The sequence below is a fragment of the Ipomoea nil genome, unplaced genomic scaffold (genome assembly GCF_001879475.1).
Source record: "Ipomoea nil cultivar Tokyo-kokei standard unplaced genomic scaffold, Asagao_1.1 scaffold2283, whole genome shotgun sequence".
In the NCBI taxonomy this organism is placed as follows: domain Eukaryota; kingdom Viridiplantae; phylum Streptophyta; class Magnoliopsida; order Solanales; family Convolvulaceae; genus Ipomoea; species Ipomoea nil.
This window is the reverse complement of record NW_017618711.1, coordinates 16027-34499: the sequence shown is the minus strand read 5'-3', so window position 1 is coordinate 34499 and position 18473 is coordinate 16027. Positions and strand designations below refer to the sequence as shown.

The window sequence follows — 18473 nt, the reverse complement described above, 5'->3', positions numbered from 1 at the left end:
TTGACCTCCTTCAAAAGTAATATGCTCGCACACACGTAAGGAGATTAATCTATTTTCAACTAAGGTTACAAGGTTGTCTTCCAGGAACCACATTTAAATAGCAATTATGAGTTTTTTAGTTTTTTTTTTTGGTGACTACAATTCTTGTGACAAAAATTAAAGGTGGAATCACCCACTCCAAACGCCTTCACACTCTGGTCTGACAGTTTGAGGAGGGTGGCTCCTGCACTTTCACCTATAAAACCAATTTAAGCTGTTCATGTGGGCTTGTGACTACAACTCTATTATTATAAATAAATGATAATATGTTATTGAATGCATTTTTTTTATAATAGTTATTGGAAATATTGGGTTTCTTGTCCAATAGATAAAATGTGACCCAATTTTTTTTTTTTTTTGGCTTAGAATGTGACCCAAACTTTAATGACAATTAGACGTATTACCTATATCATAGATTCAAGATATTGTTACTTCTTGATCACCCAAATCCATTAAGGTCAAAGGTAGTAATTATAAGTACCTATACGTTTATTGTGAATACTCCTAAAGTATTCCTTAAACAACACATTTTAATATTATGATAAATGATTATAAAAAATTACATTACCTAATATGATTTTTGAATCATAAAAAGGGTTCGACCCAATGCTAGTCTAGCAGTGTTTAATACGGAGTAGTATTTCTTCTCGAACGAACTAGAAATACTCGGTCTACCACCAACACTAAAGTGGACCACAAAAATAATAATAATAATAATAATTTAAAAACTTTATAATGATTATTAATTAGCATTATTTACCTTATACCCAAGAAACTAACACTACTACCTTCACTAAAGAAAAATGAAAGTAGTTTGAAGTTTTATATGTGCTCTTTCCCAAATCAAATTCCAGCTAAAAACGAGATCAGAAAGCTTGATTCAAGCCCGACACCGTGTGCACCGACACCTGCGCACACGAATGTCGTCCGGAAATTGACAGGCCTTTCAGGCTAAGTTATGCCAGACTTCGGTATCATTTTCCAATCCAGTCACTGGAAGTTTCGGCCTGAGGAGGTGAAGGTAGTGCTTAGGCCGAGAGGTCTCGGCCACCATGGCCGAAACTGGAATGTTTTGGCTTGGTAGCCATGGCCGAAACTTAGTGTTTCGGCCTATCATGACCTGAAACTCTCGGCTATGGTTGGCTACCCAGAAGCACGCACGATCTGAAGCTCCTAATGTGACTGTTGGGATTTATTTCAGCTGTTACGGGATTAATTCTTTGAATTTTGAATTAAAATCCATGTTAATGGTTGCTGTTACAAGAGTTGTAGGGGTGCCCTTAAATGCCTATATTAAAAGCTATTCAACTCCTCAACCCCTATATAAGAAAGAGTTGGGCAGCAGAAATTTTAGACAAGAAGAAAGTATAATTTCCAGCCTCAAAACTCTCTGCTTCTACTCTTTCTTTGCCTACTGTGGTCACAATCTTGCCTTGTTCGCTGGATTTCTTGTTTGGGTGCTCAAACATTGAATCACAAGCAAGTTTTATCCTGAGAAGCCTAGGCTACGAAGCTCCTAGCACTTTTGGGAGTTGGCAAATAAGGTTTTAAGGAAAGAGTGGTGGTCGCTTGACTCTTGCAAAAATCCAGCATCAAACACTAGCCAAATTCTCCATCTTTCCTTCCCTTATTTTTTTCAGAAAAATAATAATCTTATTTATTTGATTATTATTTGTTTTTCACCAACGGATATCCAACAAACTCGATATATAACTTGGGAGGTAGGAAATTTAACAATCCTTTTACCATTGACTAGGGTTCAAAGTGCAATGTGGACCCTGGTGCATATGTGTCTTATATTGTGCATTTTGTGTTTTGTGTTATAAAATTTTGTATTTTAAGAATATAAATTATGTACTTGAAACAAATTAGTAATTGTGTCTTATGTTATGAATTTATGTGTCTTGTGTTATGAAATTCTGTACCTATGAATACAAATTATGTACCTAAATTAGATTAAAAAATAATTAAATATATAACATGTGTATGTGTCTTGTGTTGTGATTTTTGTGTCTTGTGTCATAAAATTATGTATCTTCCGAGTACGAATTATGTACCTCGTCGTTTCAATCCAAAATCCATAATGTTATATGGACCCTGGTCCATGGTATAAATTGCCGAAATTTAAAAATTGGGCCTGAATACACTTCTACAGAAACCAAAATAGGCTCAAATTTCTTATTTTTGGATCATTCCACACTTTCATGGACTTGTAGCATTGTATAAACTGGACGTAGGGAATTCAAAAACTGGGTCTGTATACACTACTTCCCCAACCAAAAATGGCAACTTATATCCTACACCACGGCGTGCGTTGCACTGTGCGCCCAGATGCAAAACAACTACGTTTTAATTTTTTTTTTTTGAAATTTTCCGCCCCAGTGTATGGCAGTTAATTTTTCTTTAAAAAAAAACCCCTGTTCAAAAATGTACATAATGTTATACTAGAATACACATAATTGTATACATGAATGTACATAATTATATAACAAAATATACATACTCTTTTTAAAATATAATACACATAATCTAACATAATACATAATAAACATAAACTTTTAACATAATACACATCAACTCTTAACATAATACACACAAATTTTCTGATTCAGATGTACATAATTGTATAAAAAGAATGTACATAATTGTATAAAAAATGTACATAACTATATGAACAAATATACATAATTGTATGAACAAATATACATAATTGTGTGAACAAATATACATAATCACAGCAACTTCCTACCGCGCCACCCAAAACGACGTCGTTTTGGGAGGCGCGCGGCGTACAGTGCTACGCGCGCCGTGGTGTAGGGTATAACGATTGACCAAAAATAAGCGCTAATTTCTGGCTTCATTCCATACTATATATTATGGGTTTGTGATCTTCGTATATAACATTTTGCTAAAAGAAGGATTTGACCCTTGAATTTGTGGTTAATAGTCACATGCTCTAACCAACTGAAGTACCCCAACAAATATCAAAATGTCTGAGCTACTCCAACAAGCATCAAAATGTTTCACTACAAATTATACATCACAACCTTATTAAGGTCAAAATAAAAATGGGATAAAGACATAAAGTCTTATTATTCTTATAAGATTTCGCTAAAAGAAAGGCTTGAACCTTCGACCTATCTTGTGGTTAAGGGCCACATGCTCTAACCAACTAAGCTACCCCAGCAAACATCAATACGTTTCACTACAAATTATACATCGCAACCTTATGGACATCAAAATAAAAATGGGATAAAGACGTAAAGTCTTATCTGCCTCCTAGTTTCCTAATTTGTGTAAGCAAACGTGTTTTAGTCTCTCATCTTTACATCTAACACATCCCCACTTTCCTTAAACTTCAAACACACCTCGTTATCAACGTGCAGGAATTCATCACTCATCACCTCCAAACTGGCTTTTTCATGTAACATTTTTTGGCCTATAGATGTTACGTACACCTACTCGGTTAAACTTTAAACGGATTAGATACCATTTAATCGTGAGGAATCTTTCGCCAAGCAAACAGATGCTAAAATAATGACAATTAACTGAAAGATGTTTCTAGTGAAAACCTAAACAACAAACTATATTAACAAAGTCAATAATTTCGTAAAATACATTTAATTATATTGTCAGAAGGAATTTAAATTTTTGAAAAAACAAAAAATAAATGTTACGTTGGACCACCATGAAAGCGCAACAAAGTGTAATATGCTTTTTAAATGCTTCATACCTCATAAAGATTGGGTGGTCCAGCCTCAACTTTCTATTTTCCCAAGGGCCCATATATAGCTACCCTAATCTCCTAGAAAACCATTTTTAGGTCAAATTGTGGATGAAATTAAAAGATGTAAATCATTGTGGAATATAACAACAATTAGTTGCGTAACCAAAATGTTATTTGCGATTCAATTTGTAATTTGTAACGTGGATGCTTATTAATTACATGACTAGAATTATAATTTAATAGATAACTAATCAAAGTACGACCGTTGAACAGGATTTGTGTTCTTAAAATGATCTATAATATATATGACTTTAAAACACAATTATCATAGTCAATGGTTGGAGAGTTAAGAGAGACAACACGGCATGAGCAAGACAACGATTGAAAGTGCTTTGGAAGAGAGGAAGATCGAGGAGAAGGGGAGTGGGGAGGGGGATTTTTGCTTTTGAACCCACCATAGAATTCTTTTCGATCATTGTCTATGAATTTATGGTGCAATGGCATGATATTTTCAAAATATAGTGGGCAGATCCCTTGTACGCATCAGCATTTAGTACTATCTGCTGAGTCATTGAGTAACAGTGATTTACATCCTCGTCCCAAATGTTCTGTGTCGGATCGGAGTGTGGAGACACTTGGAATTGGGGATTCAAGGTTTAGGGAGAAGAGAAAATGTAGCATTCCATAATCAATTCCTTTGACACCTCTAATAAAGCCTCATTGAATGCTCTTCACTCCCAATCTATCCCCATATTGTGAAACCCTATTCAAAATTTCAAATTAATGGCTGCATGCATCTGAACAAATTAAAGCCCTGGGTAGCTGCAGTAATACACAGAGGCCCAATATCACCTACTTCATTCCATTCTGATCTTGGATTGACAGTCCAATTTGAGGCTCTTTTTTTTTTTTTTTTTTTTTTTAATGGAGTTCATAATGAATTATGAACAGAGGTAGGTAAAAGAAACAACTGTTCATCTGTAATCAAACTTTTGACAATGATAAGATTGCAAACCTAAATAATAATGTTGAGTAAAGTGGCTCAAACACCAGAAATGTTCCAAGATCGTGACATACACTTCATTCCCATCATTCAACAGTTTGAGTACGGTGCAATTCTTTTAAAACGAACAACGACAAGAATTACAACTACATCCAACCAAACAGTCTATTAAGACACGATCTTTTCAAAATGAAACGCCAGACGGAGAAAGCAAACTCTCAGGATCAGGGAAAAACAATATGATATAGTCAGAATAACGTAACTTTACGAGTATTTTCTGAACACGAAATTTTATTTGATATGACGCGTTCCAGACAAATGATTGGGTTGTTAGTTGCATCTCTCGCAAGACTAAGCTTTAGGGCACAAGTGAGGTTGCATCCCTCTAACAGAACATTATAACTTATATATAAGAGTACTAATGACTTCACAAAGTGAGCGGACCAGAAACCAAACCCACACCTTAGTTAGCCAGCGATGGACAAGACATGTGCTCTATTATCGTCACCTTCAAATAATTATTATGAAAGTTTATAGGGCTACTTCCCTTAAAAGGAAAGTCATACTGCAATACACTACCCTCTCCTAATTGCCTTTCATAGCAATATTAGAATTTTTTTTTAATTTCCCCCTATTTTTCTACCGACGCAATGCATGCTCAATCCCAATGATTCAACCTATAGATCCATATGGTCCATTGGATAGTATTACACATTTTCTTTTTGATAGGGGACAAATTTCGTTTGAGAATACTCTTATGATTCATGGAATAATACTAATATACATTTTCTTAGATTTGAGAGTATATGTATGGTCCATCGAACAATAATAGCCATTTTTCTAGCAGTATAAATCTAGTTTGAGAACTCACGTTTTATCTGGATAGTAAAAGTGAACATTTTATAATTAGTGAGACAAATCCCATTTGTGAATGCACATATGATCCATTGAATAATACTACACGTTTTTCCTGACAAATCCCATTCGTGAGTATATATGTATGGTCTCGAATAGTACGTAATACCCATTTGTTCCAGGAGTATAAATCTAATTTGAGGTTCGCAGTAGTTCAGTTGGTCACATGGGTGAAATTTGAGAATAATGACCTGAGATTGAGTCTCACCAACAGCTCATAGCGGCTCTGTATGAGCAACCTCTCAGAGTAAACACGATTAATATGAATGTTTGATTAACTAGCTTGCTAAAATTCAAAAAGTTATTCACGATTAATATGAATGTTTGATTAACTAGCTTGCTAAAATTCAAAAAGTTATTCACGATTAATATGAATGTTTGATTAACTAGCTTGCTAAAATTCAAAAAGTTATTCAAAGTAACTTTTTCAATAAATCTTTTGAGAAAGTCATTTTGTATGTAATTAGCTAACAACTAACCGCTAATTTACCAAACACTTTTCTACAATCAGCTAATGTTATCAACTAGTCAAACTCACTAACCCAATCTAATTTACCAAACACTCGCTAATGTTATCAACTAGTCAAACTCATTAACCCAATCAGCTAACACCCATTTGCAAAACACTACACAATCCAACCAAAAAAAAAGTGTTAACTCAAGGTGAATTAGTGACTGGACTCCAAATGTTTAGGAGAAAAGTAATAGTACTCTAGTAATCAAGACAACATATTATTGCTAATAATTTACTTAATCAGAGCCCACCCACCAAAACAACATTCCCCACACAACCTTAGAATGATTTAAAAAAGGGTAATTTCTGATTTCAGTACACCATCAATCTGGTCTAACTTTAGGCAAACCTATGATTAACATAGTATTTTATTAATTAACAAATCTTGGTAGTAAGCTTTCTATATTTGGCAGTGTTTACACTTTACGGAATGGGGAAGCATCCTTAACCTACCTTAATAATGACAATTAACACGATTATTAAAACCAGAAAAGGTGAACAAAAACAAACCTTAATCAACCCTCTTTATCATTATCCATTTGGAATAGGCCATAGTGGCAGATAAAGAATGATTATTATACTATGCTAGTCTGTAGTGCAATACTTACTGGGAAAACTGAGAACTGAAAAGTGAAAAGTGTGTCATCTGAACAACATCACTGCTCCATTAATTTAGCCTTTAAACCCAAGTAAATATGTGTTTTTCAAGATTGATTAGATTAGCCAAGAATGCACAGTATTAGAGAATTCAGAATCAAGAAAACCAACCAAAGCTAGACTGAAGTGATCTGGGAAACCCATCAATGGAGAAAGAATGGTGGAAGGGGAGGGAGGATTCAAGATTCAAGAAACAAAGGAAAATGGGAAAAGACTCAATTTTTTTTTTGGAGATCCTAATTAAGGTTATAATTTACAGGTCAGGATGATGAGAATGAAAAATAAACAAATTAAATTGCTCATCAGAACGATGTTCTGCAGATTTTTCCTCAGATCAGAGCACTAATCATTAAGAACAGTCGAAACAGAAGATCTAAAATAGGCTCTTTGTGAATAAGCAGTAGCTAAGATAGAACAGTACTGGCCTCACCATAGTTGGTTGTGTTTCCTGCAAATTTTGCCGCAGATTCTAAAATCTTTTTTATTCTCCCCTTCCACGTGCCGGATCAGGAAGAAGACGACGACCCATTGGCGGCGAGAACGTCGCCGCTGTGGAGGGCGTAGTGGTTTTGGCTATGGCTGCCGTTGTTGTTGCTTTCTGGACGGAGGTTGAAGTCGGAGGTGAGTGGGGCGGAGTTTACGCGGCCGATGTCGAAACCGAGACTGTGAGCATTTCCGTTATCGGCGGCGGCGGCGGCTGCGGGGGTGGTGGTGATGTTATCTCTCTTGCCGACAGTGTTCTTGTTGTTATGCATCCAGACCTTTAAAACTCCTCTCTCGACTCCAATTTCACGGCAGAAATCGTTGATCAGTTCTTCGTCTCTCTTCTGAATCTTCCACCCGATCCTCTCCGCGAAATCCAGCATTTTACCTTTCTGATCTTGGGTGAATTTTGTTCGGAACCGCTTTCTCCCTTTCATGTGTGGTGATGGGTGGATGGATGAGGGGTTTGCGGCGGCGGAAATTGGGGTGGTGATGTCCGCCGCCGGGTGACCGGATAAGCCGGTGCTAAGCGCGAGGAGCATTTGCGGCGCTGAGGGGTAGTACGAGGAAGAGATCGGCGGCGGAGATGGGGAATTCGGGCTGCTGTGGTCGTGAGGCGGCGGCGGCGGCGGTGGAGGCGGGTGGTGGCGGTGGTGGGGCTGGTACTCTAGAGCTGGCGCCGCGCTTGGCAGCCCAAGCGGCTCCTCCGGCTCACGGCGGTGGAAATTCCGGTGACACCCACACGCGGCACATTTCAGCGAGGTTGGGTCCGCAGGATTCGCCGTTGGCGACGGCATGAACTCCCCGCAACCGTCCACGGCGTGGCCGCCGATACTGGCGGCGTGGTTCTTCAGGCACTCCTTGTAAACAACCACCACCGCGTGGTGGTGGTGGTGGTGGTGGTGGAGCGAATTGTGGCGCTTCAGCACCCCGTTACTGCTAAAAGACAACGGCTTCACCGCCGAGATCCTCGCCGCCGGCGTCTCACTCTCCTGAACATCACCGCCTTTAACCGCCGCGGCCGCGGCGGAGCTCGCGTTGGTGGCTGCCGGAGGATTACTGCCTAAATCCATGCTCTAAACATCAAGCAGTAGTGGCCCTCTAAACTTCCCTCTTCCTTCTTCTCACTCTACTCTCCTGTAACCTTAGATTAGGGTTAACCTTTCACGCCCAGAAACACCCATCTTTCTCCATTAAAGACAGTAAAGATGAGAGCTTTTGAAGTTAAGGAGAAATGAATTTTGTGTTGGAATATTATGGCTCTGGGGGAAAGGTTGCTGATGAAGATGATGGATGGGTAGAGATGAATAGAGAGGATCTGAGATAATAAAAATCTTGGTTTTTTGTGGTCGTCCTTCTTAATTAAAACTCTCTCTCTCTCTCCTTTAATTAATTTGTAATTTTTTTGACCTTGGTTGGTCCAATTCCTAATTTAATCCTATGGTTATCCCATACGCAGCTACTGCGGTGGTGGCCCACTCACTTAGCCTGTGTAGTGCTTGTACCATGTGTGTAATAAATGTCAATTTTTATTACACATAATAATTTAGTATAAGTATTGGTAATGTTAATATTTTGTTTTATTCACAATTAATATTGCAAATTATTGTTTCACTTTATTCCCAAAAATATAAATCTTACCCATAAAAGACGAATGTTAAATCACGATGTCGCTTCTGATTCATTAAGTAAGAGAATAAATGGCTGGTGTTTACTAGAAACACATCATATTGGATGAAATATTTATATTACCGATGTGAAGGCTCAATTATCTGTTCTTTCTCACAATCTATAATTGTATTACATACCTATTTTGTGAATTAAATGTGGAATAAGTTAATCTCAAGGATTTGAGGTCAAGAATTAATAGTGTAGACAATATTTGTAATAGTCTCAGCTGTCACATGACCCCATGAAGACTTAGGGGATGAAGGGGAATTTGACTATCGAATCCCTTATGTTTCCTAACAAACTAATTAGTTTGCATCCAATCCCACCCTCCCATGGATCCAATTTGTGGGGTATTTGCTCACACTTTATACTTTTATTTAGCATATTATAATTTTATTATGCAATAAAAATGTTTGAATTTCAACCTCAATAGGGTATTGACTTTTCATATTTCAATAAATTGAGAAAGTATGTATGGACATATACAATATTGTAACAGAGTCAATACTATTGAAAAAAAAAAAGTTTGAATCTATGTGTATATAATAATAACACTCACAAAAACAAATATTGTTATAGAGATTTAGTTAGTTGATGTTATAAATCAGGTTTATTGAGTTTTGTGTAAATTTTGTGAATATCACTCTTTTATCATTTGAATCTTCATCATGTTAATAATCCATATTCATCTTGTCTTCTTAAAGTGGCACCACCATTCCCCACCCCCCCCCCCCCCCTCCCCCCGCCCCCCAGAGTACTGCAACCTCTGCAAGGTTCATAACTTTTTTTTTCTTTTTGCTTTGGTACCCGCTAACTTTCCCTTAATTAACAAACTGTCAAATGGTGGAAAACCCAAATCTACCCTCGCCCACGCCACAACGATGGGTCAAACACCACTAGCAAAGTCGTCTTTTCCTGCATTATCTCTGAATACAAAGCAAAAAAAAAAAAAAAATCTTGCAGAGACTCTGAGTCTCTGACTGACGGATACGACGCCGTTTAGGGTCACCGCTTTTTCCGTTTCAAATTTCACCGTAGTATGAGTGGACCGGACAAGACAGCACGGGCAGGACGATGAGTTAACGTAAGAAGAGCGTACGGTTTTGTGCAGAAAACCCGAGTCTTTAGCCACCAAATAAGCATCATTAATCCCGCTTAAAACGTGATCATCCCTGCCACGTGTACTTAAATCGTGGTTAGAGGTGACACGTGGAGGTAGTTGGTGTATGTTTGTACCGTCAAGATTTCTAATAAATCTATCTTAAACCTCTAAATAAATATAAATCCAACCAATATAGATTCGACCTTTTTCACTCATTAACCTAATTAAAGTAAAACACGAGATATATTTTAACGACTCGATTACTTATTTTCAAGATCTTACCTATTTGTAGGATTCAAAGCCGGACATTTGCTGACCAGCACAGTCACACTCAGACTTTCACTAACGAGCTATGTCCCGAGCATACCATATATCTATATATATAGTTATATATATTGGTAAGTAAAGTGTGCATGTACTAGGATATGGTGAATCTATGTTGAGACAAAATTTGAAGGTTGAACATGGGTGAGCTAAAAGAGGTTAGAGATGCACTGAATAGAGTGCATATACAATGCAAAAGCAGTCCGGCAGGTCAAAGTCGCGGTTTAGGTGTTAGATAGGGTTCGCCAATCGCCAAGCTTAAGGCAAAGCAAAATCAAGAAGATGATTTGGTGAGATCAGCAGCAGACCAATCATGGAAGTTACTTAAGCTCAGCTTTTATTTTCGAAGGATGTGCTACTGCCCTGTCCTGCCCAATTTTAAAAATAACTTTATTCAATCAATTTATTAAATATTTTTTTATAATTATTTAACGTTATCAACTAGTCAAATCCACTAATTCAATTATCTAACAGCTATCAGTTAATTCACTTATTCGAACATATTTTTGGACAAATTTCATTATCTTTAGGTCTAAAGTAGTTGTGGTAATTTATTTGAGCTATTCCGTATATATTGTTCCATCAGTAACGTTTTTAGCTGTTTTTCTTATCCAGGAAAAAATATAATTTAAAGAAGGAAGAGAAAGAATAAAGGCAGTATTATATAAGTGTATATATGGGTTGGAGATTGCGGAATAGTAGGGCCTTAGGGCCATACCAGTAGGTATTAGAATCCAAAAACTGAGATAACCCTTCACTCCCAACTACTCCCTCTTTTAATTAAATTTCTGAAAATCATGACACTATATTTTTAATTAAATATTCAAAAAAAAAAAAAAAAAAAACAACAACAACAACAACTTTATGGTACTTGAAAAAATAAAATACACACAGTGGAGAGAATTTGATCCAAAGCCTTGCGCGTTCTGGGTAGGTGAAGTTCGTGTTGCGACTCTATAGATAAGCGAAATTCATATTATGACCTTAATTATTAAAAGATTACAATGTGATAAATTATTATGGACTAACTGGCTCAAATTGATACAGTTAAAAGATAATTCTTTAAATTTGAAATTTAACTTGTAATTACCAAGATAATTGTTTGACAAATTTAGCGAATGTTATTACCAAATAATTGTGGGAATGAGTCGAATGACAGTCGAGTTTAGGGTGGGTTTAATTAATAAAATAATAGTTTGGCGAACAGATTAACAGTAAGTTTGGCAGCATATCAATGATTAAAAAGGTGATAAGTAGTGGAATTAAGGTCTTCCATCAATGGTGCAATGTGGAAAGCTCATCTACCTCTAATCATTCAAATTACCCATCACAATCTCACTCCAATCCTTCTTGTTAATTATTATTATTATTATTATTATTATTATTATTATTATTATTATACCCACAATGGGTGATTAAATGAGTAAAACATTATTCTCGTACTATAATGTCATAAGTTTAATTCTTATTAATACTCCCTCAGTCGAGATGTTACCTCTTTTGTGTGGGTTGTAGGCTATTGTACAAGAGCGGGATTCAACGGAGTATTATACAAAAACAAGGTTTATCTAGTTTACACCAACACTCCTGCGATGGATATGGTTTCGCTCGTCATCCAAAATAATAATAATAATAATAATAATAATAATAATATTATTATTATTATTATTATTATTATTGTTATTAATTTCTTTTGCTTAAAATCACTTCACTTTTTTTTTTTTTTGTACTTGTTTTTATTTTTATTTTCGTTTTCAAATTAAACTTTTGGGCCACAATAAATAAGTCAGAAATTTGGGCTCAACCCAACCCATTTTCATTGTATGTACCTCAATTCCGGCAATTTATATCCTACACCACGGCGCGCGTTGCACTATGCGCCTAGATGCAAAACGACGTCGTTTTAATTATTTTTTTTTTTGAAATTTCCCGTCCCAGTGAATGGCAGTAGTTTTTTCTTTAAAAAAAAAACCCGCTGTTCAAGAATATACATAATGTTATACTAGAATACACATAATGTTATACATGAATGTACATAATTATATAACAAAATATACATACTCTTTTTAAAAGATAATACACATAATCTAACATAATACATAATAAACATAAACTTTTAACATAATACACATCAACTCTTAACATAATACACACAAATTTTCTGATTCGAATGTACATAATTGTATAAAAAGAATGTACATAATTGTATAAAAAATACACATAACTGTATGAACCAATACACATAACGTTGTGAACAAATACACATAACGTTGTGAACAAATACACATAATCTCAGCAACTTCCTACCGCGCCTCCCAACACTACCCCAAAACGACGTCGTTTTGGGAGGCGTGCGGCGCACAGTGCTATGTGCGCCGTGGTGTAGGATATAACGATTGCTCAATTCCTGTCTTCTGCTGACTTTAACCTAATCTATTGGGCTGCAGAAGTGGAGAAGTTATTAGTAGCGGCCCAGAATAATTTTAACATTTAAACCCGGTAAATTGCAAATTATAAAATTTGAAATATTAAGACGGTGTTTATTTTCTAAGAACTTTGTGGTCTAGTAGCACCAAGTTGCTCTTCTATATGAAAGTTGTGGATTCGAGCCTCAGTGGAGGCGGAACAGAGTCAGTAGAACTTTAAAAAAAAAAAAAAATGATTGTGCTTATTTTAGTTCTCTATTTTTTCTTCAATTTTTATTATTATCTGATTTATGTTTTAGAATGCATAACTAGACACGTTTTCTTTTTCCATTTATCTAATTTTTCATTTCTTATGAAAAATGAAAAGTTTTTGTAGTTAGTAAATGCACCCTAAATGGTAAATATTCATATTTTCTCACAAAAAGTTGGTATGAACAAAAATGTGATGTGGTCATATCACCAATAGCCTGGTAAAGAAGGTCAATTACTCCTATATTGAGTTCGAATATTTGTTTGATTTTTGTCTGCTTTGATATTGCAATTAAACTTTTTCAATTAATTTAAGACAATTAAAAACTTACTTATGCTTGAGAAAAAAGATATCTAATTGATTTTAGGGAGAAAAATAGAATTAGGACATGAGAAATTATTACAAGTTTAATTGTATAATTTTAGCTTTAATAAGTTTTCTATTTATTTAGTGAGGGGTTCATGAAGATTAGATGAAAAGCGCCAGTAGAAAACAATTAAAATGTAAAAAAATGGCTACAAGAAGAGTCAAAGAACTGAGTAATCAATTCACAGGAGAGATCAAGTGCAGCCATGTTATTAGATTTGGTCATATGGTCAATTATAGATCATTAGATTAGATAAATTCAATGAATCACATTAATCAAGATTCTTCCAGTATTTTCGCGCACGTTCTCCTACTCAGTGAACTGCGAGGGTAAACTCGTCATATGGCATCGGAATAGGGAAAATCACATTGTTGTGTGTTTTATTTGTGTAATTGGTGCATTATTAGCCTTACTCTGGTGTATTTGTAGATTCTCATTGGTGCCAAGTTCAGGTGCGACAACGCCTTCCCGTGTGATCAGTGCGACCGCACTAATTGTTATACAAATATACACCATCCATATTATGAAATGCACAGCAAAAAACATACACAAATTAGGTACGCATCACCAAAAACGCGCCAATAGATATGAATAAATACACCGTACAGTGTTCGGGAGTACACTATTGGTGTGTTTCACTGTGGTGTATTTTATTACACTATTGGTGCATGTTGTCAACACTGTTGGTGTATTTCTGGAATCCGGCCGCTATAAATGGCCACTGTAATTACCATAACACCCTCACTTACCAAAACGCGCTAAAATCCTCATAATTAGTCACTGCCATTAGATTAAATTGATTCAACGACACAGATACGACCACACCGTCATACCTAATGACATGACCACATATGAGCTCTTTTATATATATATATATATATATATATATATATATATATATATATATATATATAGAGGGAAGGGATTAGGTGCATGGAGGACTTCCCGTGCAGTTGTGCGGTGGACGCACATTAAGCATTAAACTGACGCACTTTAAGTACACAACACACGCACATTAATCACACAAATAAAACATCTTATGAACACAAACCCACGCACCTTAAGCACAAACTCACGCACCTTAAGCACAAAACTCACGCACCTTAAGCACAAACTCACGCACCTTAAGTTTCAACCACTACTCACATTAAGCACAAAACTCACACACCTGAAGCACAAGACTCACGCACTTTAAGCACAAGACTCACGCACCTTAAGTACAAAACTCACGTAACTTAAGCACAAACTCATGCACCTTAAGTTTTAACTACTCACATTAAGTACACACTCACACACCTTAAGCACAAAACTCACGCACCTTAAATACAAGACTCACGCATTTAAGTACAAAACTCACGCACAACCGCACGGGAGACACTTAACCGCACTGGAACTTAATTATATGTATATATATATATATATATATATATATATATATGTGTGTGTGTGTGTGTGTGTGTGTGTGTGTGTGTGTGTGTGTGTGTGTGTGTGTGCGCGCGCGCTTAAGGTGAATTAGTTGTTGAAAGTTAAGGTGCGTCGGCCTAAAGCTTTAGGTGCGTGGTTTTCCTTCTTAAGGTGCATGATTTGTATGGTTAAGGTGCATGATTTGTATGCTTAAGGTGTGCCCAGTTTAAAACTTTAGGTGTGTGATTTGTGTTCTTAATGTCCTTTATTTGTGTGCTTAATGTGCGTAGTTTGTGTATTTAATGTGCACCATTTTAAAACTTTAGGTGCGTGATTTGTGTTCTTAAGGTATTTTGTTTGTTTGCTTGAGCTGTATAATTTGGGTACTTAAGGTGTACCATTTAATGCTTAAGGTGAATCTTTTTGAGTTAACAGTACAACCGCACGCGAAACTATGTCGGCACCTGAACCATTCCTGAATTATTTTATCTGACATTTTCCCGATATTATCTCTTAGTAGGGATGCTCTTAGAAAAAATATAAGATCATACATAATAGGTTCAATCCGTTACGAATAATAAAAAAAAATCATAAATTTATAATAATAAAAAGTATGCTTTATTCATTCCACCATTTTGAGGCATATATCCTTTTCTCAATGTTGTAACCTTAGTTTAATATGTCCCTCACATTCCCTTGTCATTACTCACGGTCCCCCGTAACGTTGTTCTCGATTCTTGGTGGTCTTTCTTTTGGATAAGACACTCTTGATATATGTGAAAAAGATGATCCGCTTTATTCACGATTTGACGAAGAAAATGACATATCCCATAAACTAATCAAAAAATACCTTATTAATTTGCTGCATTTTCAATCATTTTAAGGGACTAATTTGATACGGAGTAATTAAAAATAATTTCTTTCATTTATATATATCATTAATAAATATAATTTTACTAAACGTATGCCATTCAAAAAATTCTATGGAGTACAATGCTGCTTTATAATTCTCATAATTATATTGAACAATTACATAAAAAATAAATGTTACTTTATTGGGTAGAGAGCGTGTCAGCCAAACTTGGAGTATGTGTTTATATGAAATTTGCTTTATGACCCTAGATGACATAAGATACATCAATTTTGGTTGTCATTTGGTTTTGTGATCTTAGTCGATAAAAGATCACTCGAAAATAAACCAATTTAGAGAGAGTTAAACTTGAAATATTGTGATTATCAAATCAATTGTTACATTAACTCGATTAGAATTGTTCCAATTAAAAATATTCTTTTAACTCAAATGTATAGGGGCTAGTTCATCGTGAAATATGACAATTCTTTAATTGTATAATTAGTGAATTACGATATATTGTGTTTGAAAATATTTTTACTTACAAAACGCCAAAGTAGATCTAATATTACTCTCCTTACATGTTATTCGATGCCCTCCTTCTGATGTCCAAAGCACGTTCGAAGAGGACTTTCTTAGAATTTCCAACTATCGTTAGATCAATGTGACAAGGTGAGATCTCTTTGGGCCGTTATCTGACTTCCTCCCTTAGGGGGTGTTTGATTCGATGTAATTTGGGTGTAATTGAATTACAATTCTGTGGAATGTCCAATTACGTCGTTTGGTTGTAGGGAATTACAATTCCCTCAAAATGTTGAATTCTAATTCAGACCCCCACCCACCCCCACCCCCACCCCCACCCCCACCCCATATGAATTACAATTCGACGAATTGAAGGGAAAAGAAAAGATAGTTTAATGACCATTTTACCATCTGTCTTCTTACACTTCTTCTTTTTCTTCTTTCGGCCTGTCCTTGTTTCTTCCCCATTCTTTTTTCTTATTTCGTCCTGTTACCTTTCTACGTATTATTATTATTATTATTATTATTATTATTATTATTATTATTATTATTATTATTATTATTATTATTATTAGTAATTCACCCGCGCGATGCACAGGAAAAAATTTTGTTATTACAAATATAAATAAAAATAGAAAAATTAAAATATTTTAAATTGTTTAATATAATAATATTTTGAACTTCCATTGGTCAAGTATTTATTATTTTTATAGAATACACAATTACAATTACAATTAAAATTAAAATTAAAATTAAAATTAAAATTTTGTATGGTTAATATAATCTCTAATTATGTGCATATTCAAATAAACTTATTGAGAGAATTTACATAATTACATTGATTTATTCTTAATTGTATTTCATCTATATTATAATTTTCACAATACGAATAATAACTAAGATAATTACATTTGGAAAGCAAATTTCAAATTTTGTATGAGTAAATTTAAACTCTAATTGAACACATTTTTTATATGATTATATAATATATAGCTATTTTATTTTTCAAAAGTACATTTTTTATATGATTATATAATATCTAGTTATTTTATTTTTCAAATGTTGTGCTTTTTTTTATTTTATTATTTTTTAATAAAGGATGTTGTGGGTTTAATTGTAACATTAATTACTTCCCAAACCATATAGCTTTATTATAGTTAAGATTATTATTATTATTATTATTATTATTATTATTATTATTATTATTATTATTATTATTACATAAGGACATTTCAGTCATTGTATCATTTATTCCCTTTCAATTCACTGCCTTATTCCTGCATACCAAACACTGTAATTTGAATTATTACTTTATTCTCACTTGCATACCAAACACTGTAATTTGAATTGCTACTTTATTTCCACGTTATTCTTTTCCACCGAATTACAATTCATTTTCACCCTAATTCATTCATTCCAACGAAACACCCCGTTATTGTCAAAAAAAAAAAAAAAAAAAAAAAAGAAGGTAGAAGTGTCAAATAGGCCCATCTACTATTTCGAAGTGTTCAATTCTCTCCACCATCTAAAATATATGCTAATCAGACCCATCTACTTTCTGAATTTATTTGATTAGGCTTTTTTGCAGGTTACCACCCCTTTTTTATGATGTGGCCCGGTTACCATTACATGTCATTGATTACATGACATTTTTTTTTAAAGGAGATTACATGGCATTTAAAATAATAAAAATAAGAAACAATTGGGCGACAGGTTCAATTTCTTCGGCGCCTCCGTTAATCACAACCCAACTTAAATTCGCAGGCTTTTCTGCAGCGATCATCCTCGATACCTCTGCATCCTCATCCTACATCTTCAATTTCTTCTGCAACTCGTCTATCGCAACCCACTTTCTTCTGCAATTCTGCAACTCCGCATCCGCATATGTCATTTGAGCGAAATCTGAATAAAGAATTTAACACCTGATTTTTCCTAAAATTTATTCCCAAATGCGGAAAACCCTAGCCCTCGACACCATTGACGACAGTGGAAAAGCGGACGACAATACGACATGCCCGATGGAGAAGCGTACGATATTGACGACCTGCTCGTTGGAGAAGCCCGATGTTCTGGATGGGGCCGGTGGTAGGATTCGTGATTATAGATTTATAGCTTACTGTTTGGCCAATGCCGCATTCTCTTACTGTTTCTCTTCTCATCTTTTGCTGTCTCTGCTACGCATTTGCCGCCGAGGAGGAAGTTCGTTCACTCTAGGAGTT

The 18473-nt window shown here is 35.1% G+C and overlaps 1 protein-coding gene across 1 annotated transcript; it reads right to left on the bottom strand.

Annotated features, from left to right (window-relative positions):
* Positions 1–7059: 7059 nt before the first annotated feature.
* Positions 7060–8724, bottom strand: LOC109151337 (zinc-finger homeodomain protein 9-like). Its single transcript, XM_019299311.1, has one exon. It carries the CDS (start codon positions 8409–8411, stop codon positions 7362–7364), a length of 1050 nt encoding a protein of 349 aa, XP_019154856.1. The 5' UTR covers positions 8412–8724; the 3' UTR covers positions 7060–7361.
* Between the last annotated feature and the right edge of the window lie 9749 nt (positions 8725–18473).

What these genes read in the sequence shown, in the direction of transcription:
- LOC109151337 (XM_019299311.1), bottom strand. Translation starts at nt 8,411, where the DNA reads ATGGATTTAGGCAGTAATCCTCCGGCAGCCACCAACGCGAGCTCCGCC.